Genomic DNA, 26,829 nt, shown 5'->3' with positions numbered 1-26,829 from the left:
TAGTTTGCTGCTGTCCCTAACAGGCCTCTCTGAAATCATCATTAGTAACTTCTCTTTTCTGTTCCTGGGGGAACATACCCTTTGCTGCTGCTGTCTCACCCATCTTGGACTGTTGGCTCACCAGATTTCTATGTTTCTGGGCAGTCTATGTTCCAGCATCTCCATACTTCAGCTCTTCTATATAAACTCTCCACTCCTCTCCTGTGGATTTATCCTCTACTGCTGTTCCGTGCCTGTAATACCCTGGCTGGTTTCAGTCACTTACACAACTTTTACCTGTTTTTTTCTGATCATGTTCTTTGCTTGTTGCATTACTTCTCGTTTTCTATTATAGTTGTTGCTAAATCAAACTAAACCAGGGCAAACCTGAACTTGATAGTTTTCCTCTTAGTCTTTACTAAAGCCTATTGTCATGCCAGCCATGCAAGACAAGAACTTCAATGCCCTTTTTCCAGTTCTTTTTGATATAGCTTTTCTACATACTCGCATCTCTGCTGCAGCCTTCTAAAATCTGGTCTCTCCTGTGATGTGAGATAAATGTACCCAAGTCTGCCAAAGGCGAGGCACCAATGCGGTGCCACATAATGGAAATTACAGTTCAAAAATTTAGACCACTAGCTTCAGTCCTCTCTGCTCCTGCTGGAACTACCACTGATGTTGAAAGTGCCACGTGGAAAAAAGGCCTCACAAAAACATGGAAATCCAGGGAGGAAAGGATCCAAGATGAGTCAGGGCACAGCAGCAGGGAACCTATTGCAACAGCCATATCTACAGAGAACAGAGAGGAAAAACTAGCCACGATAACTTTAAGGTGGATTACTAGAGACAGATACCATGTATGATGCTCCTATCAGAACTGCATCCTTTGAAGGAAACACCAAGGCAAAAAAAAATATTTTAGTCTTAAATTTTATGTTTAGGAGGACATTTCTAAATCAGAACTTTGTAAATTCGTATTTCCTGGAATGAGCTTAAAATGACAACAAACCTTTAACCAAACCTACTGAATGAGAGGATATAACTCTAACTCCAAGTCATTCTAAAAAACTGTGAGCTCATTCTAACTCACTAAGATTTCTTAAATATTCATCATGAAATAAGCCACATTTCTGATCTGTTTTTATAATTCGTTGTGCCTTATTCCGAACACAGTTCTATTCTTTTTAAAATCTTTGGAACGCAAATTAGGTGCCAATTTCTTGCTTCTCTGAAAAAGTCGGGTTTTGTCACAAGAAAAGGACAGTCGCAGACGACAGAATTGCTTAATAACGAGGGAAGAGGAGAGAACACAGCAATTGGGAAAGGTATCTAAAGGCACCAAAGCACCCGTCATCCATTCTATGCTTAGTATAAAATCCTCAAAGCTTTGCAATCATATTTCAAGGGTACAGAGTTTGAAAAAAAAAAAAAAAAAAAAAAAAAAAAAGAACAAACCTTTTTTTGCTTCCGCAGCAATCATGCCTGTGTTGTCCTGAGCAGATTGATCGCTGCACGTGGAACTAGTCTGAACTTGCTATTGGCAATATTTGACAGCGAGCAGTTGCTCTGCCCTGGGAGCAAGTATGAGGAAGAAATCCGATTTATAGAGCTAACTATCATCCTTTCTGCCCATGACTGAAGCCAGACAGCTTGCAAACATTTTGGGCTAATACCGTCTTTCTGTTCTGTGCGTGCACAGTGTCCACCACCCACGCGGTGCTGGCCGTGAATACGGTAYGGTGTGGTATAAATGAAAGGACAACAGCAACAAAACAGCCCTCGAAATTCACCCGATCCTTTACGCTTGCCTTAGAAAGTAAGAGAGGACATTTCCTCGCAAGAGCAGCGAAGAGAGAATCAGTCTACGTTTTGTAACGGCTTTTCCAAAAGCCAAGGAAGGCGCAGGAGCAAAGCGTGGGGATGTGGTTTCTTGCTCAGAGTACTGCTCGCTGTGGCAGGTGATCCAAAGGTCGCTTCTGGCTTGTTTTTTATAGCAGGCCAGCAAATTATGAAAGACAAAAGAGTCTTTGCTGAATATTCCTGCCTCGTGGGTTTTATTTAGTAACTAGAAAAGATAACTAGAAATAACTGAAGGAGAGGGACAAAGGCTAAAAAAAGACTGTGGAAAAGATCAAACAAAAGTTATTACTCTGTGCACCACCAACATAATCTGGATATGTCTAAATTAAATTATTCATAGGAATTAATTAGTTCTATTTCAAAGAGAGGAAAGTTCGTATCTTCACAAAYGGAGGAGATTTAATACGTCCTGTGCTGTGTGATTTGGGCAACAGAACCAATCCCAGCTCCCCTTTATCTGAAAGGCTCACATTCGGGCACTTTGCTTTTTAAGTCCTATTTTTCTAGATATTCAAAATCAAATTTGTGTGCCTCTCAGCTCCCTCTTGCCTACTCCCTTGCTGTAGGCTATCTGTGCAGATGAACACATCAGGTGAACCTGAAAAGTTGCTGCTAGAGAGCAGAGGAAACAAGAGTAGCACTGTTCGCTCAAAACATTTACAGTCTTCTGCGCTTTTCCAGGCTCAGTGTAGAGATAGGTACTAACCAGCTGGCACTACTCCTTATGTCCCGTTTATTCCTGTCACATCCATTGAACTTTTGTATCCCACTTCTCTAATCTGTGGGGATTCAAAAAACTACTGTTGTGGTACACCGTGCTCAACAAAAATACAGGTTGGTTTGCAGGCATATCACTGGAGTTAGAAAAGACAACTTTGATTCTTTTATTTATATTTACTGTATCATATGTTTATATTTGAGTCCCTATTTTTATTTACACATTAGTTTCAGTTCGATAAATGAAGCAAGGCTTTCTATTGAAAAGATCGACAGCTGGGGAATCTTCTAAATTACTCAGTAAATACTCGCTGTAGGTTACTGCACGTTATAGATTATTTGAGGCTCTGGTGCAGGATCAGCAGCCCGGCAGCCCGCGAGGCTGGTGCAATGCAGCACTTGAGAAAGAGCCAGCACCTGCCACCGCTCTCACTTAGTTGTGCAACTTGAGGCCTTATCTTTTGGCAAAGTCTTGCGTTCACGTTGGTGAGCACTAGCACAGACAAGTTATCGCAGTATTACATAACGTAGATAAAAATCAAACAGGCCCACTCACAGCCTCCCCAGACTCCGTTTCTTATTTCTGGAACTGGGRTATGATACTCTATCTAGGTCTGGTGTGGGATGTCATTGCAGAAAGTTACAGAATTCTTTTTCTTTCTCGGAAAAAAATTGCTTTATCTGACTTTGCCCTCCAAACGTCTCCATTTTGCAGGTGGGGAACCGAAGCAGGGACACAGCGTTTTGCCCAAGGTCATGCAGGAAACGCGTTGGGAAAGGCAGCGTCCCTCGTGCGGCTGGACAGCCCCGCACTCCTGCGCGTGTTCTTGATCGGCCRGGAGCGCCGAACGTCCCCTGGCGACCGGGGACCCTGGCCCTCAGCCAGCTCCCCTGGTCCTCTACAAAATGCACGTTGGCCCAAAGGGATTTTCTACGGTTGACCAGAACAATTGAATGATCCCGGCCTGAGGTGAGGAAACTTTATGCAAAAGGAGAAGGTGATCCAGGAAACGCCGCAGCGCAAGGACACGGCCTGATGTTACTGCAAGGAGAAAGCCACGTTTGGCGTGTGAACTAGTAATTGCTCGCGACGGGGCTGCTTTGCACGCTGGTCTCTCCCGCAGCGCCCCGGGCCCCAGGAGGCTCGTCTGGCGCCCCAGCAGCTCCCCTCTCCCCACCAGGCCGTCTGCGCGGTGGGTTGGGCAGGAAGGAGAAGTCTTCTCTAGGAAGTTGATGAGCTCCAAGACGCTGTCTCGGCAGACCACCTGCCAGCGGCACTGCCGTGGCYGGCTTGGTGATGGAGCCTGCTTTCCACTTCGTTATTAAGTCATTTACTGATTTTGTTCATTGACTTTTCTTCTGAGTCAATAATAATATGAAATGAAAGAGATTTATATGGCTGTAAAGAGGTTTGGAGATGGAAGCAATTTAAGCAAGAATTTTTCCCATGTTGGATCTGAGGGACACTGCTGATAAAGGATAGGGATGGATGTAGCTTCACCCTGCAGTTTGGGTAATCCTCAAGGTCTCTATCGCCAGTTGGCTGATGATACTGGCTCATTTTTCCCTTTTCTCTGACCTTTTTTTTTTTTTTTTTTTCCTAGATATTCCTGGCCATCTGAAAAGCTTCAAGAGCTGTAAACTGTGAAGGGCCTATGAGGTTCAGCTCCAAACAGTGATCTGCTAAGAAAATTATCTATCTATTCCAATATTGGGACTTTGGAAGCTGTTTCCTAACTGCTCGTGTAAAAGTGAGTTGGACGTGCTCCTGGTAAAGCTTTTCTTGCTTCCAGAGTGCATTAAGTTACAGTCCTCTGCAGGACAGAAATCCAGTATGAGCCGCAAGGAAAGAGAATGTAGAGGTAGGGACAGGAAGTACCTGAAAGAAACTCTCATGTATTTCCAATAAATGGGACCAGCCGATCCCACCGCACAAGCCACTTCGCTAAGCAGCTGCTGATTCTAATGTAGTTGTATAAACCATTCAAGGAAAAAAGATTTGTTTCCTCTCTCCTTTTAAAAATTATTTTCACTAGTGAAATATTTCAAAAGTGTTTTTTTTTTTTCAAAAAAACAGTTCGAACACAAAGCACCCTTTTAGAAAATGGAATTSGGCTATCGCAAAGATCTTCCCACAGAGTGTTCCCACAGAGCATACACCAGATAAACAACACCGATCCACCAAGGCATTTCACCACAGGAAAAAAAACCCTTCGTTTCCCTGACAGGCAGTGAAGAGAAGCCACGTTTCTCTCACTTCGAAATGAAGGGGTAAATCCATAAGGATGATTAAATACTGAGATGACAATCTTGAAAGGACTGATTTAGTATTTGAAATAAGCCATGTGCTTACTGCACTGTTCTGTCTAATGCTTATTCTATACCCACAGTCAAAAGCATGAATTAAAGTTGGAGTGGCTACAGCTGTAATGACTTTCTTGTGTTTGCCACCAGTTCAACAGAGGTATACTGTACACACAGTAATCCTGGTTCTTGATCCAGATTTATATGCAGCTTGACTTAATGTGCTGTGATTTACACTGAGCAAAATGATTTAAAGTTCTTTGCAGGCACGTTTGCTTTAATAGTATGTGCTTAAAATGCTGTGCTGACACAAGGCTTTGGTGACACAAGCAACAAAGAAATCAAGCAACCTCCCCCATACAAACATATGAATTAAATTACTATGAGAATACGCATATTTTATATCTTGGTTTTGAGCAAATTCATTTTGATGCTTAAGGACAAATCTGATATTTTACCCTTTTTGACTACTCTTGTTCTAGTTTTCAAGTAAAAGCTTCACTAACGTCTTCGCTAACAGATACAACCACCTACAAAGTTACTGAGGTCTATAAATCTGGATCACTACTTTGTAGCTCACATCTAATTATCCAGTAGCCTCTTACAGACTGGTTAAAAGCCATCATGCTAGTCCAACATCCAGTTAAATTATTCAGGGACACAAAGTCCTCCCTTTAACCCTCTTGCAGCACAGCTCGGTCTCAGACTGCTGAAGCGGAGAGTCAGTGAAAATAGACTGTATTTAAAATGTAGGTAGTAGGACATGACACTTTTTAAATTCAGAGACTCTCTGCTACAGATTTTGATAAAACTGCCTAACGGCAAARGTTGCAATAGCAGTGGAAAACTGTTCCAACATTGTCAATCAAAAGACTAAGAGAATAGATTTAGTTTACTTTACTTCGTAGTATGAATAAAAATTACAAGCCTTATTTCATAAAATCACACTGAAAACTCTTTAGAAGAGTTACAGGGTTTGTAGAACCCAGCTTTCTGCTTAAAGGTTTATCAAAGTTAAATTAGTTATTTATGAATCTGAAGGATTTGCCTATTGATTTCAGTGTCCTGTTACCTTCAAGCAACTAAACGAATATACGGGGCTGTCTTCATGGCACACTGGAGAATGAAGCATATTTAGTCCTAGGCACTTCAGAGGAGCATTAACAGCATGCTTAGAAGGATGTTCATGAACCTCACTGCAGTCCTTTGCTACAGTAATCTTTAATCTAATCTATTCTTTATTACTGCAAATGAAAATGCTGAGTAGGTCCTTGCATCCAGGTGAATTCATACCCAGTACAGGAATCAATACAGAGCTCCTGCAGCTGTGGAGTTTAGTGGATTTACTTCATATTTAAATACCAATATAGAACAACTTGCTTATTTATCAGTCTTATTGTAGGAATTTCAGTTGTGAGTCAGTTTGCCAAAGGTCCCAAGTTTGACCTTTCATAACACTACCACCTGAGATTTCACAAATTTGGTTGGATTAGGTTTAAACGATAGTAGCGTGAAACCAGTGGCACCACACCTTGGCAAAACCAGTTGGAGTAAGAGATATATTACAAAACAAATGATCCTTTAAGAGATGACATTAGCTGGTAATGTTTCCTCACCGTTATTGTATCAAATACTCAGCACAGGAATACTGACCTTGCTCTGCGCTGTTTACGGACAGGTACAACACTACGGCCCTGGTTAAAAATGAGGATTCCTTAAAAGTAAGGGTATTATCCACATCAATTTAAGGCAATTTGATCTTGGATAATTACAGCTAGCCTACATGGCTAGCTTTTCCAGTTCTGAACGGATGCTGTAGCTCGCTCATCACTTCCGGCACAAAACTATTCGCATGATGGTTTGCAATGTTAACAGCTAGAGTATTTCACTGCCTCTGTTGCAATAGCAGGTAAAACAGGTCCTGTATCATTTTTATGCCTGTTGAGTGCTTGGTGAGGCAAGATGATGTCCAACACAGAAGACATTGCTGATTATCTATCACACTGCTCTCAGAATCACTGTGCACACTGTGAACCGTATCCACTGTTGGACTCCATCAAAATTTGACGTATAGAGATACGGGAAAATGAAGAAACACCTGGAGATCAGTACTGCTAGAGGAACTGAAATTACATTTTTTCTTACCTCAACAGTGAAGAGCTCAGATGTCACGAACAAGTGTTCTTGTTTGATATCCAGCACTCTAGATGAAATAAAGAATAAATCAGAGGTCACGGCAAGCTTTGTCACTGTAAAATCATTTCAGTGTTTGGACAGTAGCCATCTCTGCTGTTTTCTGTATTAGATACTTCCTCAGAGATGCAAAGATGTTTGCACATTGAAATAAAAAAGAAGAGGAAAAAGGGTTTTCTGAAATATGAATTAGAATACTGCAAGAAAAAATACATGGACTAATTTAGTTACTTAGAGACTTTCCTTCAGATGACATTTAGAAACATGTCCAGATCTCCAATAATCTTTGTGCTACTCTGTGACTGTACAGCCTTACCTCGCTTCCTCCCGAGCCAGAATCTCCAGCAGCTTTGCAATGTCTGCGGGGCAGCCGGAGAGCACAAGGGAAAACCTGCACACTCTGTTTTCAAGGGTCAGGGCACGAGCTATGCACTGTTGCAGCAGACGTAACTCCAAGTTCCCACTGCATATAACAATTGCCACTCTGAACGGAGAAAGGAAATAGGGTTTTTGATTAGCACGAGTCATTGCAAAGTCAGTGCAAAGGAGTCATCAGTCACCGACACTGTGTTTCAGTATCGGCTTAGCAGCTCCTGGGATTGCCCTTTGGTAAGTGCATATTACGCTTCAGAGCGGCTCCTGGCTCTCAGTATCCATCGCAGGAGCAAAGTGGGACCCCGGCAGCTGGATGTGTTACACTGAAACTGTTTTTTTCTCCACTGTRCATTTGCTGGGGTTTTTAAACATTCTGTTTAAATGTTAATGTTTTAAACATTAAACAAATTCTAAAAATTTGACAGCATTTTTCCCCAGAAAGGAAATTCTAAGTTTCAGTTTCTTAACAGTTAGATAAGAAGCATGTTCAATACTTCCTATAACCATTAATTAAATCCATCTCAACCTTAGAAAGTGAATACAGAAATGGCTGAAGAGCGAAATAAAAGTCACGCGGTTAGTCCATGATGTCTTTCTCTACAGAAGCAAACTTGACCTCTTTGAACTCAACCCTGTACATTTTGCCATTTTTTTAGCTGCACTGAATTGAAGTTTGTTGCTGCCTTGGCGGTACTTTACCAACCTGTGCTGGAAAACGGCTTCGCTCGGTAGTATTTTAGCGTACGGCGTTGAGCAATGGAGATTTCTTTCTTTTTGTTTGCTTGCCTTGAGCCTATGCACGTTTGAACGCGTTCTGGGTTGTGTCCTGAGCCAAGGCTCAACCCGCTTAAGCCCTGAGTACTCCAGCCCGGGTGCAGGAGGGCGCTGACCCACACGTTGGACTCCAGCCCCCAGGGAAATCCCATTGCTTATCCGGGCGGGAGTCCCCGGGGCTGGGAGGCAGGCGTCGCTGAGGGACTGCGGACGCGAGCCCCGCTTCTCGGCCGGCTCGCCCGGCCCGGCTCCTTCCCGGGGAGGCACGGTCCCGCTGCCAGCGGGGCCGGTTTCCACGCGGGGACCCGGAGGAAGCAGCGGACTGACGCCAGCGGCGTGCTGCCCTCCCCGGCAGCTCCGAGCGCCTCCGCGCGCAGAGGGCTCACCCCGGCGTTCACGAAGAGGGTCGCGGTTGCCTGGTCTCTAGGCTGACGTTTGCCTTGCTCCACGTGACGTCTGGAGCTGCGAATGGTCTCTTCAGCCTGAGGTGAGCGCCACTGATGAGCCCACTGCCGGCTCAAGGGCAAGAACCGACCCGTCACTCCRCAGCGAGCACTCTCCCACCCCTCCCTTTCCCAGGACAGGTGCAGTTAGGTCTCTGATTTCACCTCCCTTTCCAAGGGCAAACGCACCCTGCTAAGCTCCTTATTTGCAGTAGCTGCCTCACCTTTTGCCCTTCAACTCTGGCAGCTTCCCAGCAATCAGAGCCGCAAGCCCCATGGCCCCCTCTGCATCCACGGTGGCTCGCTCATACTCCAGCAGTCTCAGCATTGAGACGAGGATGTCTTCCTCTCTAAGGGCAAAAGAATTGTGTCAAAACAAAACAAAACAGCTAGCAAAAGCCAAAAACAATACATCTGGGTATTAAGGGATTCCTCCATCCTCCCGGTCATGCAACRACCCCCTTGCTGCACTATGCAAAGCTGTGGGCTGGGGATGAGTGTGCATCTCAGGCATGCTATTAACTGAAAGACAGGACAGCATCTTGTACTAGAAGCATGTTTCCAGTTGAATTCCAGGGGGTATTCTGCCAACTGGGCCTATCAGTGAAGATTCAGGAGAGTTTTTCCRAAGGCTGCTGTCAAATGCTGTAGAATGCAACAGGAACATCAGTTTACTCGGAGCAGGTGAATGGGGAATGAGGGAGTCATAGAATCGGTRAGGTTGGACAGGACCTCTGGAGATCATCTAGTCCAGCCTCCAATATTAGCAGTGGGTGAAATGTTTGCTCATATGCTTCTTCCAGCCAAAGGGTGAGCTATGTGGGACTGGGCTCACTGCCTGCAGGGCCCCGTCCAGGAGCGAGGGGCACAGTGCCAACCGGCCCTCAGAGCACGCACCACGGCCCAGCTGCTCCTCACTATATGGGGAGAGGAAGACCATACCCTGCTACAGCTTGTCTTTCATACCCAGCAACCTTCAYGCAATATTATTCATTGCACTGTTTTTCTTCACCTACCTCACCGCAACAACTTTATCTACAAGTTTCCCAGTCAGCTGCAAAGAATTGCTGCCAAAGCAAGGTCCACTCACATCTGCAGATTTCAAAATACAAAAGAAAGAAGCTGGCTGCTCTAGACACTTTCAGCATTTTTTAGAGTCCTGAYGTTGTTTTGTGCCCTTAATAGAATAAAATGGGTGCAGCACATTGCTATTATGCAATCTTATTGTATAATAAGTTACATTGTATTGTATAATATTGTATTGCACAATAAGTTTTTTGATTTTTGTGTGACAAAAATGAGTTTGGTAACACAAGACCAAAGATCTCCCAGAAAGAATTTGCCATTTTAGGCCCGGTTAGGAAAATCTGGATTCTGTACCTGCACAGTCTCACTGAGTGAGGTCCCGCAYACATGAGTGCTTTTCGATGTACAGTGAGGCCTGAATTAGAGAATARGAACTAGAAGTTACTAGTTCTCTCAGCTGCAGCAGGACAGCCAGCAAAGGGGAGTAGAGAGAGGCAGGAATTACTGAGAGAGTTAAGAAGTTGTTTGTCTATAAAACTTCAGTTTAATTCAAAATTTCAAGAGATTTGAACATCAGGTAAACAGAATATTCTTAATTTGCTTAACAGCTGAGTTTTTCTGAACAAATGAAACAAAACCAACCAAACCATGTTTATAAACGCTGTTGTTCTAAMAACAGTTTTCCAAGTCTAAATATTTAAGCATCAGATTTTCCTGCCTGTGCAGAAACTAGTGTTTCATATGGAGCCTCCCCATTGACACCAGTTGTTCAGACACTACTTGTGAACACAGCAGTCAGACAAACACCCTCTTATTTCCAAGCATTGGCCTGAACATTTCACATGCACTGGAAATAGTATTGAGGGGGGAACAGTGTTGGGGAAGGGGGAACAGGTCAGAAGCTGCTCTTACAGCATGAGTTAAATTCTGATTCCTCAATGCTAGATTTCATTCAAATGTATTTGAACTGAATTAACTCAAAAAGAATATGATCAGTTCGGATAAATCAGTTACAGTTTTATTTTACCTCCAGAAGGATAATCCATTCTATTACCTCCATAAAAGTGGTGACTGCTGCGAGCCTGCTCTTCAGGTGGGTGGCCAGCCTTTAACGACTGTTGTAACACAGGGAAACTTTCAGATTCAACCCCCTGAGGAAGGGAAGTGGTGTCAGGTTTATTTTATTGATCAAGTTATAGCAGAAGCACCAGAGTGGAGAGCAAAAAAGCTGCACAGCGTTTCCCGTTAGAACTAACACTAAGCCCATCTGAAWCTCACTAATATTCGAAATGTGCACTACCCACGTACACACCATGTAGCTTCAGCTTCAAAAGGGATGAGGAACCTTCTTAATAAATTTCAACWGAAATTTCATAGTAAATTAAAAACAAGTACAAAACGTAAAAAGATTTTCATCTCTGTAAGCCTTTAATCATTCAATAGTACAAAAGAAGTAGAAGGTGATGCTGAGGAATGTAATCTAGCTGCTGTCTACCAGATGACAGCTAGGAGTAAATGGAAATGGGTGGGAAAAAAAAAAAGGATATTTTTTTCTGAAGATTTTTTTTTCCAAAATAATTATGCTGTCATTAAACTTATCTTTTGATTTCTTTAGGGTTAACATTTCCCAATAAAAAATTCATCTAAAACACAGAACTGGATTTGATCTGTTTTGGAAGAGTGTTCCTATATACATATATCTATATACGTATGTATATAGGAACACTCTTCCAAAACACACACACACACACATATACATATACATATATATATAAAATATATATATGTACAATCCAGCCAATAGCCACGAGACAGCAGGCTTCCCAAGCGCTCCGATACACCTCTCCTGGGCAAAGACCACGGCCATGGAGGGCCCCTGCCCAGCGCGCTCGGGCTCTGCCTGTGTCTCACCAGAGGCCAGCGCCTTTTGGAAAACTTGGCAGTAGGAGGCGAAAGCTGTCGAAAAACAACACCTCAGAGGCGAAGGGAAACTTACAATCACAGAAACGTGTGGGTTGAGATGCTTGAGTGCYGCGGCCGACCCCGCCAGCAAGCCGCAGTGCCCTCCTGCAGGGAAAATCACTGCATCCAGCTTTGGCACCTGCTCGTAAATCTCCAGTCCCACAGTTCCCAGCCCGGACAGATAGAGAGCACTGTCTTCCCTGCGGGAAGGAAAGACACGGCTCAGCAGAGTTCACATCGGTCAATGCAGCAATAATTCAGACTGCTACTTTCAAGATGTGCTTCAGCAGAACAGCTATAWGTGAGCGTAAAGCACCAGCACAATTAGGCCAGGAGACAAAACAACAGGTCGCTGCCGTCAAACAGACCATCCCACGCTTTGGTTCTGATTCTTTCCAAAGTAGTGCAGAACCAAATTGCAAACATGACTTGATGCCAGAGCAAAAATCCTATGAAAAAGGGAGGCACAAATCCTTCGGTTACAAGCAAGTCAGCAAGCATTTCAAGATACCTGACTTGGCAATCATCTGGGCTTGACAGGACAGCGAGTTTTCACGCAGGAGGGGGCGCTGAGATTAAAGCAGTAATCAGCAATCAACGAGAATTCAGGGCCCATCTGGCCCGGATCGGGCCAGCAGCCCAAACAGCCAGCAGGCTGAGAGCACGCACCTTGCTGTTGCTGCTATCATTTAATGCATGTAAATGCACCCATGCATGTACAGATCTAAAAAGGACAAAACTCCTTCTTCTATTGCCATTACTTCCTCAAGCTTTGTGAATTTTAAATGTTGTAGTCAAAACAAAAAAGCAGAGACTGGAAAGATCTTCTCTCCTTATTTACAAGTGGAATTTAGTGTTTCTGATAAAAAGGAATTTTCATTAAATTTAAGCCCTGGGTTCACCCTCGTAGATACCAAACAGAGTAGCGCAGAGTTAAGTCTTTCCACAGTGCACGGCCAATGTCTGATACCTTCACATTACTTTGGAAGACCTCACGGAAGGATAAGAGAAGCATTTAGTCTGCCAAAATACTTACTGGTAAAACACTTTAARGCACAAGCAATTTAATAAGCAGAATAGGGACAAATAGTAAAAAAAGATTGGAGAAAAGTCCACTGTATAGTCAGTCAAATGGTTGACTTGTATCTATTTCTAAAAGCTGTTTTGGATTTTTTTTAGAAGTGAGCAAAGATGTAAATGTAGAATGATATAAGAATGAAAAATATATGACCTCTGGGTGCCTATACATTCTGCTTTGATTAGTCTTCAGCCTTTTATAATAAAGTGAGATATTTTATTTGCACTATTTACCAATTACTTTTGCTTGGTAAAAGCAAACATCTCTCTTTCACTATCATTTGCCATTAAAGAAAATGTAAGGAATGAGGGAAGAAGAAAGCAGGAAGAAGGAGGAATGAAGTCTGTATATTTAAACAAGCGTTTCCGAGTCAGAGTGAGAAAACTCGCCAGTTGCTTTCTAAATCAGTAACCGATCAGCAATCGAAGATGGGTCTCGAGGCCCCCGTCTCCAGTCGAAGTTTGACGTGACATAGCTGCTTAGGTTCGGTTCTCCTAATTTAAGGTACCAGCTGGGCAGGTTTGCGACTAATCGGATCACATGTGAGTAAGGGACAGGTCTGATCAGAGTTTGGGTACGGGGTTACCCAAGAAARGTCCGGGCACTCAGGGGAGGGAGCACCGAGACCGACACACCCAACTGCAGGACACGACACGCTCCGGGTGAGCCAGGAGTCAGTCACGGAGTGTCTTCTTCAGAAACGAGAGAATGAACTGTTGGGTGAGGAAATCCAGAGATGCCATGAAACCACCTTTTTCTATCTGAGCAACATTGGCACCAGTGCGATTAACAGATAAGCTTCAGCGCTGGGATTTCATCCGTGCTAGCTTGCAACAGGACAGAGATTTGAATCCTTCCAATTGTTTTGATCTTTCACTTCTTACTTTTTATTTCCCCTTGTATCCATTGAGTAATTAATACAAGAACAACCCCAAAACACTGCAGGTTTATTGCCTGGGAATACCTCTGATGTTTGGAAAAGCATTACTGTGATTTTTCCACCCACTAAGGATCAAATCATTGAAGATTTTAGGCAAGCTACAAACAGGCCAGGCCATGATTCCAAACAAAATGAAATAAAATAAAATACAATTTCATTTCAGAAGTTCCCTTCTAAAGCACAGGTCAAATCAGATCAAAGTGTGGTGCACACACACATGCCAGAAGACTGGCTGTACACATACACAAACCTCTCTCTGAGAAGCCTCTCCCAATCTATACCTGAGCAATCATGTTTCAGGCACCTTGTTAAGAAAAGATTCGCACATGTGATAGTGCTCTCCTCTACCCTGAACGTGAAGAATTGTGTCTGAAGACAGGTTTTAATCAAACACAGCAATGGACTGAACATCTTTTTTTTTTTTGTAGCCTGGACTTTAGTAAATCAGAGTGCTTTGTCYCTGGAGTTTATGAACCTAGGAAATCTGCCTTCTGTAAAATAAAGTTTTTTGGGGGGAAGCAAGGGAAGATTAAACATGGAATTACAGTAAGGTAATGCAGCTCTAATGCGTAAATGTGGTAGGTGATGAAACACAAGCTGGCTCTCAACACACCTGTTCAAAATCAGCTCACGGCTATTTTGAAAACACAAGGTTATGGAAAGCTGTCTGGGAGTCTAAAGGTGTTTAAAATTCAGTGGTAAAATCAAGCATAGTGCGTAAAAGGGCACTTGGAAAGCAGAGCAGTTCTAAATATTTTTGCCTGTCTTTTCTTGTTCTAAACATCTTTTTATTAGATCCAGCTTACTCAATGATCTCAGGCAGTTCACAAGCTTTAATTTGTAATCATCCTTAGCTGCTTTAAACACGACTGAAGTCACCTCTTAATCACCTTCTTTCAAGCTGGAATCCCAGTTTTGTCAGTCATGCCAGATACGTGAAAACCTTTACAACGTTAATCGTTCCTTGCCTTACACTGCGTCACTGAACTCTGTGCATCAAAGCTTAACTTTTAATGACCCTGCTCCAAACAGAGAGACCAAAAATGAATGCTAGCCTAAAAGCACGCTGACGAGGTTTYGCGAAGAGCTAACGTGGTGCGCAGGATCGCACCAGCCCGCATCACTCCCAGTCGGGACATTTGTCTAATCGGGGGGAGGGGGAGGGAGGGGAGGGTGTTTCATTTTGGTTTCCATCCCAAACTCTTACAGAGAGGTTCAGGATTCGYACCTGAAAACATACAACTGTGCATACTCCAGGTTAGAGGAAGCTTTTGATGACCTTGGATCAAATCTTAACTTTGTGACAACTCAGCGAAGTAACGGTTTCTGCAGAGCTGTGCAGTTTTCTAATCTAACCTAATCTTTCTAATCAGTCTAACTTCCCACTTACTCTTCAAGGTAGAGATARCTGTTCTCCTGCGCCAACCTTCTTGCATGTATCTGGGAATCCTTGGCTGTGGTGCCGTAGGAGATGACCATGGCACCGTACTCACGGCACATTTTCACTCTGGCAGGGGAAGTGCTGGTTGATACGATGACAAACGCTGGAATACGGAGCTCTGAGGCATGGTAAGCGACAGCCATGGAGAAGTTACTGTCCGAAGCCACGATCACCCCCTTTCTTTGCTGATCCTACAAAACAGGTTTACTTATTGCACGTTACGTAGTGTCACAAACTGGTCCCACATCATCAYGGATCATTCTGGTGTTCTGATCTCCTCCTACTACACTTTTAGCCTTCTTTTCCTGTACAACCTGAYCGTATCGTGATATTATGATATAGTATATGCATAGCTTCGTGATCTTAGGACCTACACACAGAGCTAAGACAGTATAAATTCAATTTCTGTTCCTTTACTTCTCTGGGTTCAATTCTTGTTCTTCTGGAATTAGTTGCAAAATTCCAGCTAATTCCAAAAGAAACAGTGTCTGGTCCTTCTTCCCTGACTGTAGGAAATAATTTCATTTCAGGGTTCCTTGTAATAGAAGGAATTATTATTTATTAMTCATATTATTGCAAAAGTGCAGGAATAACCAATGTTTCTGAACTGTGTATCATGCCAACTATAGTTATTACTATTGCAGACACTCAGTAGTCTCCTACAACAAATGATGAAGAAGATAGTCATGTAATGATATTGAAATTCATTACAAAATCCATCAGTGATCTAGATTCATCTCATCATTATTGTGACTTGACTTCATCATCACTTCAACATGTCAGAACCATAATACATATAAAATTACATTCATCCAAATGTCACAGAAAAATGATGAAGTTTACATTTTACCAACTCCTCTTTCAAATATTTTTTAAGCATGTCACCAAAAAAATCCAGTAGATTTCTTAAGCATAGATAAAGAAGTAAAATATTTTACATTCAGGTATTTGTAGACTTAGGTACTTAGCACAGTGGTTAAAAGTGAAGGAATACAGGAAGTCTATGGACATTATAGGTAAGATTAGCTTTACTTCTGCTCAACTCTGAAGCAGAAGAGATCTCTCCCTTTTTGTACGTAAACATTTTGTCATACCTGAGGCAACGATGTCAGAAGATAGAGAACGCCTCGCTCCTTCACAGATCCTGTGTACTGGAGGAACTCTTTCTTTAGGTAGATGTCTACTCCATACTGCTTTGACATCCTGGAATACTGGAGTATAGAAATATTATTGCCGTGATGTATTTAAAATGCAAAAACATTCCTGCACACCCCATCAGCTCATTAGTTAGACAAGCATATGGCTGCTATGAGCTCCACAGAATATATGACCCATATCTTTGGAAATATGTGACAGCATGCTATGACCTTCCAGTTCCTGTGGTTTACGGAAGCTATTTTCAAACCTGCAGTAGTRAAATATGTGCCCCATGTCATTATGCATTCTGAAAATAACACTAGTTTTGATCTTAGCAATCAAAATTAGATATAAAAATAAGCATTTTCAATTATTTCAGAAACYACTCTATGGTCTGATATTTTAGCACTTGCCAGAACTGGAAAGTGAATAGCCCAGAAATAAGGTTATCTCCCAATAGACGCAAAAGCAGTTAAAAATTCTTTTTTTAAAATCTCACTTTGTCATACGATTCTGCTTGTGTTTCAGCCACTGGTTTGCTGCTGGCTGTTGTCCATTTTGCACCTTAAGGCTGGTATAACATTAGCAAAACCATTTCTCATTTGAAGACTAATGGAAATAACAAGAAATATTTCCGAGGATTTCGAACGTAAGCAGCAGCTGTTTGAAAATGTTTAGCGTTTAGAACAGARAGGATCCCTGAGCCGAGAGGATTGGCAAGCAGAGCACATGTGATGCAATGTCCAAACACATGAATTTTCTGCCCGTGACAAACCTTTATCATTTCTTACAGTACAACAGTCACCACAAACATTGTCGTATTCGTTTCCTACTACCATRCTATCTGAAACATGAGTTTTAAACAAAACCTCTTACGAACTAGRGACACAGCAACCTTATGGACCGGGAACCCAACTTCCTTTGGCTACAAATGGGAGTGGAGACTCGTGGAGTTAGGGAACCAAGCCTCTGTTTACGACAAGTYGCAAAAAGAGATAGATTAAAAGACRGCATGGCAAGATGCTTTAAATATTTCTCTCAAAAAGTATGCAAGGGTCAWACAARTAYTTGTGAAATACAAATATRCAATTAAACTAAATACTTCAGATGAATATTTCCAGGCTTTTTAGTGGACTTACAAACATTTATTAACTTCACCTATAGGTGGGGCCAGATTCTCTAGGTTGTTTCTGAAAATCCAGCGAGCACAGGAGCATAGATTTTCACTTACTGTGAAAATCTGGCTGCAGAACTGGAAGAGTGGAAAGTTCTTAGTAAACTAATAGGATAACAGTTTCTATCCTAAACAGCCTAAACTGTGAAGAATACCTAAGCAAAAATAGAACAAGACCACTGGAAARGAAATACTACTTTACTGGTCCTTGGCATTAGTTTTGTCGTATTTGYTTTTGTAGAGTATCTGGGATTCTATAGTGGACAACGACAAATTGCTTTAAGGAGACTAATCCTGTGACTTTGTGAAGGTACTAAGGCTCCTACATTTAAAAATATTCCTCTTGAAGTCACTCTTTACCATAGAAATGGTGTACTTCAGATAGTTCTTTTTTTAGTTTTGACACTTAATAATTTAACTCTTTACGTTATCCTTTTCTGCTTCAAGTAATTCCTTTTACTGAGGCTTCTTCATCTGGCCTAAATTTAGCAATTGCTCCTAACAGTAGCAGGAGAGGAGGTGTTGGTGCTATCTTCAGCCGCACCGACCTGACGTGCGACCTTGTAAGACTCGGTGAACCTCCCTGTAACTTTCTCCTTTTGTCACCTTGATCCTGCCTAGGCACTGCAGGTACCTCGTCTAACGTACAGCACAGCACAGTGCAGTCTCCACGTGGCATCCGTAAAGCTAGCACAAAACACCACTTAAAGCCACTACTTTGGCAGCCAAYGCAAGTGTTTGATTTAATGCTAAAATCCTTGTTTTCCTATAGCCACGGCCTCTGCCGGCTCTGTTGCCATCACTCGTTGTGCCATGTCTCGGCTTCAGGCGTGCTCCTGCACAGCGATCCAGCAGGGCGCTTCACCCGTGGTCTTACCTGAAGATTAGGAATCAAATTGCGAACTGCAAAAATTCATTCAATAACTGAAAGTTCTTTTTAGTCACGCTTGCTTTTTTATCCAAACAGGCTTATCTGAAAGAGGGTCTTACTTCTCACTTATGTGGAGGTAAAATAAAAATTATCTATGTTTTCTTGGGCATCACATTGTGCTTTAAATATTTTCCTTTAGAATCAACGCACAAAACATATACTAATGACTTCCACATGAACAWTACTTTGAATAACAGTAGCCACAGGCTATTTTCACACTAAAACAAATGAGGAGATARTTTTTCCACTAGCACAATCATCCTAAGAGCTTATTTCACAAAAGGAGGCTAAAGAAAGTTAGCTTGTTTAGCTTGGCACAGTGAAAGCAAAAAAGGGATGAAACTGTGCAGCATTAATCTGTCAGGGACACTCAAGAGGAATGAGTTGTTTAAGCTAAGGGGCAATGCTGCCTAAAAACAAATGGTGTGAACTGTCCAGAGAGAATTTAACTACTCATAAGCAGCATGACCAGTTTATGAAAATTTTCGTGTTATGTGGATATCTGCAGGAGAGGAAGAGGGACTCCAAGATGCAGTCTCACCTTTTCCCACATTAGGATGTGTTGGTTGGTTCAGTTTCAGAGCAGCAGCAATACTTTGTGAGCAAGCAGAAGGCTTGTGGGATTGGTCTGAGATACAGATGCTACTAATTTTGAACTGTTGGCCTGATCCTTCTGAGCGGAGGGTGCGAGCGAGGTCCTGCAATGACCCACCTGGCCAAGGCGCCCACAGTTTCGCACTGCCCAGCTCACAGAGGCAGTATCCTACAGGTCCCTGGCAGACGTGCACACGGCCGTGAGCTGTAGGGAAGGGCTGATCGAGGCTATCGGGGGTCCAAAGCTAGCTCAGTCTGCTTTGCAAATCAAGCCTCCCTCTCCCCGCCACCGAGCTGCCTTCATAAAGCAGTATTACACCCAACTAACAAGTATGATTAGAGTTRCCAACTGCCAAAAAAAGAGCAGTGCTCACAATCCCCAGCTCGCGAGCTGCAATATAAATGCGCATCTTCTCTTCCTGGGATAGTCTCTCCATGCAAACAAAACACGGACACTTCTGTCTAGGGCACTGTGTGCGCTCGCAGGCATAACACAGCCAGTGGACTTTGGTGACAAGAGATGCAAAGCGCGATGAGAGGGCCAGTCGGGTGTGCTCCCTCTTTCCTCCCTTCACCACCCACGCTGCCCACACGTTTGTGCACTCCCACACTGCCTCCTSGAGCAAGCCGACTTTCCCGCTCTGGAAGGAAAGCCAGTACGGCTGGCAGGATCGTTTACGCTTAGGCACTCCAAACAAGTACTATGAATGCATAAGGCATCGAATTTGACTGCCTGCACTACAGCCAACACTATCCTGCAAGCTTTTTGTGCCGTCTTACAGCCCCAGACACGCTCATACGGTGCCCTGTGTCATAACGCAGTATTATGCTAAAAAAAACCCCACAGCTAGCCTTATTTTGGKAACGCTGAACTGATAAACCACCAAAACAAACCACAGTGTCTCTAGGCCAGCGGGCACCAGCTGGGAACCTGGGCAATGGCTGTGCGTTGCTGACCCAGCCAATCTGCTCCGGCGGGGATTAGTCCCAAGTAGTGTGGACACAAGGCAACTTCACCAAGTGGCTCAGACACCAAGGTCCTCTCCCTGTGCAGGCCAGAAAGAAAATCTGTAGTCAGGGAGGCTAATGGGACCCTCCAGGGTCAGGGACAGAGATGGACCCCTCGAAAGAGTGCTTCTCAGGCTGCGGCTCTGTACCCGGTCTGGCAACGACTCCCTTCACCCTCTGCAGGGAAAAGAGGAGATTAGCCACGGAGTGCCCGCAAGAGGCTTCACGAAGAGCTCCCGGCAGCAGAGATACACCATGAATTAAATAACTTAAGGCACTGTACTTCTCTATCAAATACTTGCACATTTACAGTAGGGGTGTCTCAGTCACGTGTATATACTTTGAAGTCCTTGTTTTCTCAAAAAGACACTCAGTCGCAGAACGTATCCCACCTTGCAGGCTTTGCCAGCTAGGAGAGATGGTCTGCTATGTTCAAAATACATGGACTGGTTTCCAAATGAGACACTCCCACAAGACTGCTTACCCCAGCACCGATGGCCTGTGGGTTTCAACACACATGCCTTGTAGCAAGTGTACATAATACCACAGTGCATTAAGTCTATGGCTAATGTCATTTATCCTTTGTTTACAGGTCACTGCAATACTTGAGGATTTACATTAGTGTGAACAGATAAGAAGAAAATGATTATTGACAGATGACGACAACTAATATGAATRTCAGTCATCTTATGCAGACATAGCTACTCCAACTAACACATACTCCTTGGTCATTTCTAATTAACTTTTATTWAAAAAAARGGGRGGAAGATTTAGAGAACGAAAATCTATAAAATTCCCTACCATGCAGGGCGTCTTCTGAACACCGCACTGGATTTTGAAAGCTGCTGCACTAATGTCTTCAAATCGAATCAGCTTGTTAAAGCTTGACGAGTTGGTCCTGCTGCTTGACTGCAGGTTTCGGGAAAGGGCATCCCCAAGCAACTCCTCATTACGGCTCACTATCTTCATTTCCCAGGTCTTCACGTCCCCGTTCAGATAGTCCTCCTCACCAAAATCTTTCAGTCTCTCAGGGTTGATAGAGGGTGGCCGCTGACCAATATGGCCATTCCTTATAGGCCCATCCTTACAGCAGCGAAGATCACAGTGAGTTGGGGCATCTTGTTTCTTTATTTTATTGTCATTCCTAAAAACAAATTAAAAAAATTGTTAGGAATGCCTGGATGATTAAAGCCCTGACATTTAGCATTCGAGAAGGATGCCCAGCTCAGCTGCTCTTTCGCAAGTCTCCTTTATGTAGACTAAATTATTGATGTCGTATTACCTATCTTGAAGCAGTTTGAAAGCTGCTGTAACCAGCCAGCTGTTAGGAAAGCTGCAGACAATGTGGCATGTGGAAAAACTGAAAAACTGTCACAACCAAGCAAATAAGAAAGYGGCAGAGCTGTCTGTGCAGCTAGGCCTTCCAGAGCGTCAACCTCAATCAGTGACCGCCCCAGTTCTCTGTGGGTGCTGCAAAGAATTTGAAATATCCAGCACTGTTCGCTGTATGCAATTCTATGTTTTTCAAAAAAAAGGCAAATAGCTGCTGAAGACCATTCCCTAATCTTATTCATAGCAGTAACAAGTGGATTTACACTGTRTACAAGACACCTGCTTTCCTACTCTCACGTGCTTACAAAGCATACTCTTGGCAGCCGTCACCTGTCTTGTGACAGGAAGAAAATGACTATGATATGGGATAATAATTATATCCTGCTATAAAGCTAAAGAACTAGGGCTCCTAATCCGTGATAAAACACTTCATGTTTGTAGATAATACAAGACCGTGATGCCACATAATCCTCCTTCCCCGAGGAACTTTGCACAGACTTTCCTTTGCTACAAACATTTGCTGGTTTTCTACCAATTTTCAGAGAATATACTCAGAAAAATATCATGCTATAAATATAGTACTTTGCTGAAAATAATACAATTCCTTCATAGTTACTTTAGACTGTCCTACTCCGTGGTCCACAGTGAAACAARTAAGATATGCTTCAGGAGTCCATACAGCATAAGATGCCATAGTGTAGGTTTTTGCAGCTCTCCTAACAAATAAAGCAAAACTTCTAGGAATTCTTGGAATTTAGAGAGTAACTTGTGGAGGGAAAGAAGCATTAAGCAGAAGATCACTGATTTGGAAAAGAGCTGAAACCAACCCTGGTCTGCGGCAGAGCTACACAGATGTTATAAGCCTCTCTGCACAAAGGGCTCAGTGTTATTTGGAACAAACTGTCTTCTGAAAAAAATATACGCATTAAATTATGTCAGAGATTTCAACACCATTATCAACAGAAACCTAAGCTTTCTTGTCATTTACCATTTTCACAATATAATCTGGATTTAAGCTATGCAGTTATTCATTAGCTGGGCTTGTGAAACAACTGTTGCCCTCGTTTTAGAGCAGCAGTCACCACTGTAGTGAGCATTGTGTTCGTTTCCACAAGAAATTTAAAACTGTTTGGAAACAGCTGCTTTTTGAGCAGTTGTCCCCTTTTTGACAGTGACATCCATTTTCTCTGTGGTCTTGTAAGCAATGCCAGCAGYGCTGCTTCCTATTACACTTCCATTGCTCCACTGAGGACTTCACATAATATTACGAGAGCAGAAAAGGTTTTATGATTTGAATCAAGTACTAGCAGCACTGGTTATTAGGTATATCCTTAAAAGTCTATGTTACAAGAGACAGAAAGGAAAGCTTTTGTAGCATGGTCTTATGGCTCCAAAATTCTTAAAATAACATTTCTCTTCTAAAAAAGAAAAATGAAGTATTTACACATTTATAACTTGTTTGTGTTGACACTTGTGAATTAAAATATTTTGCCAGGAGCACATCTTAAAAGCTGCTATACTCAAAGAGCAGAGACTATGTCCTCAAAATCAACATTTCATCAAGTGTCCCTATTCCATACTTTTGTGCTTTTCTGTTCCCTTGAGGTGAGAGGGTTGATGGGAACTGGGGCATTTCATAAGTGAGTTAAACCTACAATGTTAGTTCTCATGCACACGGGTTAGTTTAATGCAACTAATGAGAATCAGATCAGACTGGCTCCCCGTGAGCTTGTTACAGCACAGCCCATGGTTTTGGGAACTAAATAGGATTATTGCATAAATGACAGCAATCGTGACCTAAGAGCGTTCTCTCTTAGGCATACATGTATTGGAAAAACAAAACATTTCCTATATCACAGTAGCTCATAGCTATTCCAAAAAGAGAAGAATGTACGCATCTTATGTCTAAACCTGTATCTAACTTGCGTAGCAAACATCAACAGTGCGTGACATTGCTTACATTGGAAATGCATTAAAAGAATACATAGGTAGATCAAAAACTTGTAATATTTTTAGGTCAAAAAAATGTTACTAAATGGTATCTGAGATGAGAGATAAACTCCCACTTTTCCCCTGTTTGTTTTGCAAACAACTACAAAGAGTCAGTAAAAGCCACAGCCAAAAATGACCACAAAAAGTCCATTGAGGAACCAGGATTCTGCTGGAAAGTACAAACTGCAGGGTAACAACCCATCACACTACTGCTGTCAAATATTTCTGTATCAGCAAACATAAAAACAAAATGGGATACTGATTTTTGGCCCTATTCTTGAATTTCCTTGTTCTGGCTTAAGAAAGCAGCCAAGTAAATCAGGTTATTAGTCTTTGTCTGTTCCATAAGTTTTTGATAGTCATAGAAATCTTGGCCCAAATTTTCTACTATCTAAATTCCAATAAGAAAGATTGGTTCCTGATCTGCAGTGTTGCTCTCATTCTTGCTGCCATGAACATGGAATATCTGCTAAAGTCCCTAGTGGAGTCACCACCTTACAACCATTAAAAATAAGAACAAAATGTCAAACAGATGTAAAAATGCGTAGTGTTTTCAAACTCGAGACAGATTTGAAGCACATCTGAAACATTAACATCTCAGCATTTAATATGGAAAATACGATGTATTGGCTTTGGAAAGATCTGCAGCCTCATTCCCAAAGGAATATCATCATGCTATTGCATGTTCTATGTATTTCAGATGTATTCTTATTCTCCTTCTATGGACAGATTTTCCAGTTACATTAGCGAATGACATTTTTCACCAGCGATCCCATCTGGATGCACCATGGACCCACTGAGACCTCTCCCACGGTAAACAGTGGTTTTAGGTTTGATAGTTCATCATAAATGTGCAACAAATAACCTAGATGCACTTCTCTGTTAACTCAGTTCGTACACTCAGCAGCGATCACATCAGCACGAATTTCTTTTGCAGAAGGAGTCAAAGCAGGCATAAAACATGCAGATGCTAATGGCTGGTGCAACAAAAAGATGACTCGTGACTTCCCATGCGCAGCAACAAAATACGGTGCCAATGATCATGCCCAATGGATGAAAATGCAGAGCCAACATAAMTATAAACCCCAGCATTATAAGACATTGCTCCTTTCAAATGAWTTGCTTTTCATTTTTAGGAGTTTGTCATAGGAAAGTTTTCATGAAAAAGTCTGTTTATTTCCAACCATAAACAATTATGCAGCTGACAAGCTTTGTTACACTGCTATACATCACACCATTTTACCTTTAAAGCGATTAGTAAAAGCAAAAAGCAAACATGAAAATATAGTTTATAAACCTACTTTTTCAAGAACAGCTGCTCAGCAAAACTGAAAAAAATAAAAGAGAAGATCCATATGGAGACACACTACAGATAATTAAGGACTAGAAAAAATACAACTTATTTAAACAGATAGTTTTACATAGTTTAAAATCTCAAATGCCAATGCAAAGACATTGTGGTGAAATGTACTCTGACAATGATAAAAACCAGAAACTTGGAAGGAGCAGTTTTTCTGTTTCTAATTTGCTTTCTTGAATATAGTGATATTTTACATCAAGTCATATAGCATTGAGGAAAGTAAGTTTCATAAAATAAAAATATTAAACAATGAATTAATAAAATAATAACAAAAATAAGTATTTGGTAGTTGTCCATACCATATTTAAACCACAAGACTGTTGTCTTCATTACAAGAAGAAAGAAATGTCTATGCAGTTCTCCTGCAGTAACGGGACAATTACACGTCCCAGTCAGGTGAAGCGTATACTGAAGATCGGTTTCCTCAGTTTCCATATGGAAAAAGACTAAATAGATATACAAGATCTCATCAGCTTCTAAAACTGAAGGAATAAAAATCCTTGAAATCACAGCTGTCTAGGAAATGGTGAATAGGCAAGGACTAGTCACTGTCTCCCCCAGTACGAGTGCTAGGGGGACATCATATGAAATTATCAGATTGAAAGTTTAAAACAAAGGAAGTTCTTTTGTCCATAGAAAATAATTAGCTTGCAAAACTCTGCCACAGGACGTTGTGAAGGTCAAAAGTATAAATGGGTTCCTAAAAGATTATGTAAACATATGAAGGTGCATTCAATTCATTGGTCAAGAAGCAGTCCATGATTCAGGAAGCCCCCCAGCCCTTGCTTGCCAGACTCCACAAGAGTATATTGGAGTAAATACCTTTCTTATATGTCCTAATGCTACATTTTGCTCCAAGCTCCCATTACTGGCCACCACTACAAAAGGTGTGCAGAAGCAGACGGTCCTTTGGTCTCACCCAGTGTTGCCATTACAACGTTTCAATTTGCAGACATATCCAAAACCAGCATTTGGCCTTTTAGGCAGCTTTTATATCTCTTGCAAAATGAGCCAAGACAATGCACTTTGAGGCAAAAATGACATCAGAATTACAGACATCTGTTCCAATGTAATCATGCTCCTTCACAGAAGGAGATAAGAGAAGTTCAAGAGCCACAAGAGGGAACAAATAAATTTTAATACAAAAATACTCTCACTGAAAACTCAGCATTTCTTTGTAATCTCCACAGCACTTTCTATCATCTGTGTTCACCATCATACATACGCACCATTCAGAGGGGTTGCTGGCCAGGTAAGTTCTGTATTGTTTTTTAAGCATCCTTAAAGGTCTAAGCCAAGCCAAGTATTTCAACCTCCAGTACATAACTTGGACTGAGCAGAGTGCACATTGGCTAGCATTAAGCTTGAATACCACTTCAAAACATTTCCATGAACTGGGATTAGCCTGTAATTAAATACATTCGTGCACACACTCACTCATGTGCACATATACTCGATACCTGGATTTTTTCATACTTTTTTAATGCTTTGGTGGCTGGGGTTTCTTATGTTGATGCCTTCATGCTGCCATCATCTTCAGGCTCTCTGAACATTTTTCACTGGGCAACATACTTTGGTAAGATAAGGTTTTAGACCTTCTTGTTACCTGCTTTCTAGTTAAGTGGGCTCAGATCTTATTCCCACAACTTGGAAATACTTACTATAGCAGAAGTGACCCCCTTTAAAATCACTGCTGCCTCACTGCTGAAGGTGTTGAGCAGAGATGGGTCATGGACAGGGGAGGAAGCAGTCTGCTGCTGGTTGCTTGGCTTATGATGGAGGAGATGTGAATAGGGCTGGGATCTCCTCTCTCAAAGGAGCAAGGGAGAAGGAGGTAACTAAAGGACAGAGAGGGCCCCTTCCCTCATCCCCATCCCTCTTTTACCCAGAACCTCCACAGCTCCATTAATCCTTCTCATCCTATACCCCTTCTCCTCTGACTCTTCTAGATGCCTGTGCCTCCTGCACCCCTCTGATACCCTACTGATTTATCACAGTCCTTTTCCCCACCAAAACTCCTAACCCCACTGGTCCTATCTCAAAAGCTTTTATCAGTGTAAATCCCTGTGAGCTCTCCTACTTTTGCAAAATCCCYACTGACTTCTCCCAGTCCTCTTCTAATTTTCCTATCCCAAGCACACCCAAATGCTGCAATAAGCAGCGGTTGTTACAAGTGTCTCAGCAGCTTGTGCAAGCTAGTCCTTGTGAA

The 26,829-nt window shown here is 42.2% G+C and overlaps 1 protein-coding gene across 2 annotated transcripts in view; it reads right to left on the bottom strand.

Moving 5' to 3' along the window:
* LOC146591793 (uncharacterized) overlaps window positions 1-26,829 on the bottom strand; it is a 29,980-nt gene that overhangs the window by 717 nt on the left and 2,434 nt on the right. For both annotated transcript variants that reach the window (XM_085312324.1, XM_085312323.1), the window contains exons 2-11: window positions 24,562-24,588; window positions 20,738-21,080; window positions 16,187-16,303; window positions 15,042-15,283; window positions 11,668-11,833; window positions 10,726-10,822; window positions 9,662-9,737; window positions 8,870-8,995; window positions 7,370-7,537; window positions 7,006-7,063 (exon numbers count right to left, since the gene is read on the bottom strand). In XM_085312324.1, coding sequence (XP_085168450.1) covers window positions 7,006-7,063; window positions 7,370-7,537; window positions 8,870-8,995; window positions 9,662-9,737; window positions 10,726-10,822; window positions 11,668-11,833; window positions 15,042-15,283; window positions 16,187-16,303; window positions 20,738-21,080; window positions 24,562-24,588 — 1,420 coding nt within the window. The remainder of the gene's footprint in view (window positions 1-7,005; window positions 7,064-7,369; window positions 7,538-8,869; window positions 8,996-9,661; window positions 9,738-10,725; window positions 10,823-11,667; window positions 11,834-15,041; window positions 15,284-16,186; window positions 16,304-20,737; window positions 21,081-24,561; window positions 24,589-26,829) is intronic.

The sequence above is a fragment of the Rhea americana genome, unplaced genomic scaffold, assembly GCF_003343005.1.
Source record: "Rhea americana isolate MKP2758 unplaced genomic scaffold, rheAme1 scaffold_36, whole genome shotgun sequence".
In the NCBI taxonomy this organism is placed as follows: Eukaryota; Metazoa; Chordata; class Aves; order Rheiformes; family Rheidae; genus Rhea; species Rhea americana.
Note: the sequence above shows the minus strand (reverse complement) of the source record. Positions and strands in the feature narration are given on the sequence as shown.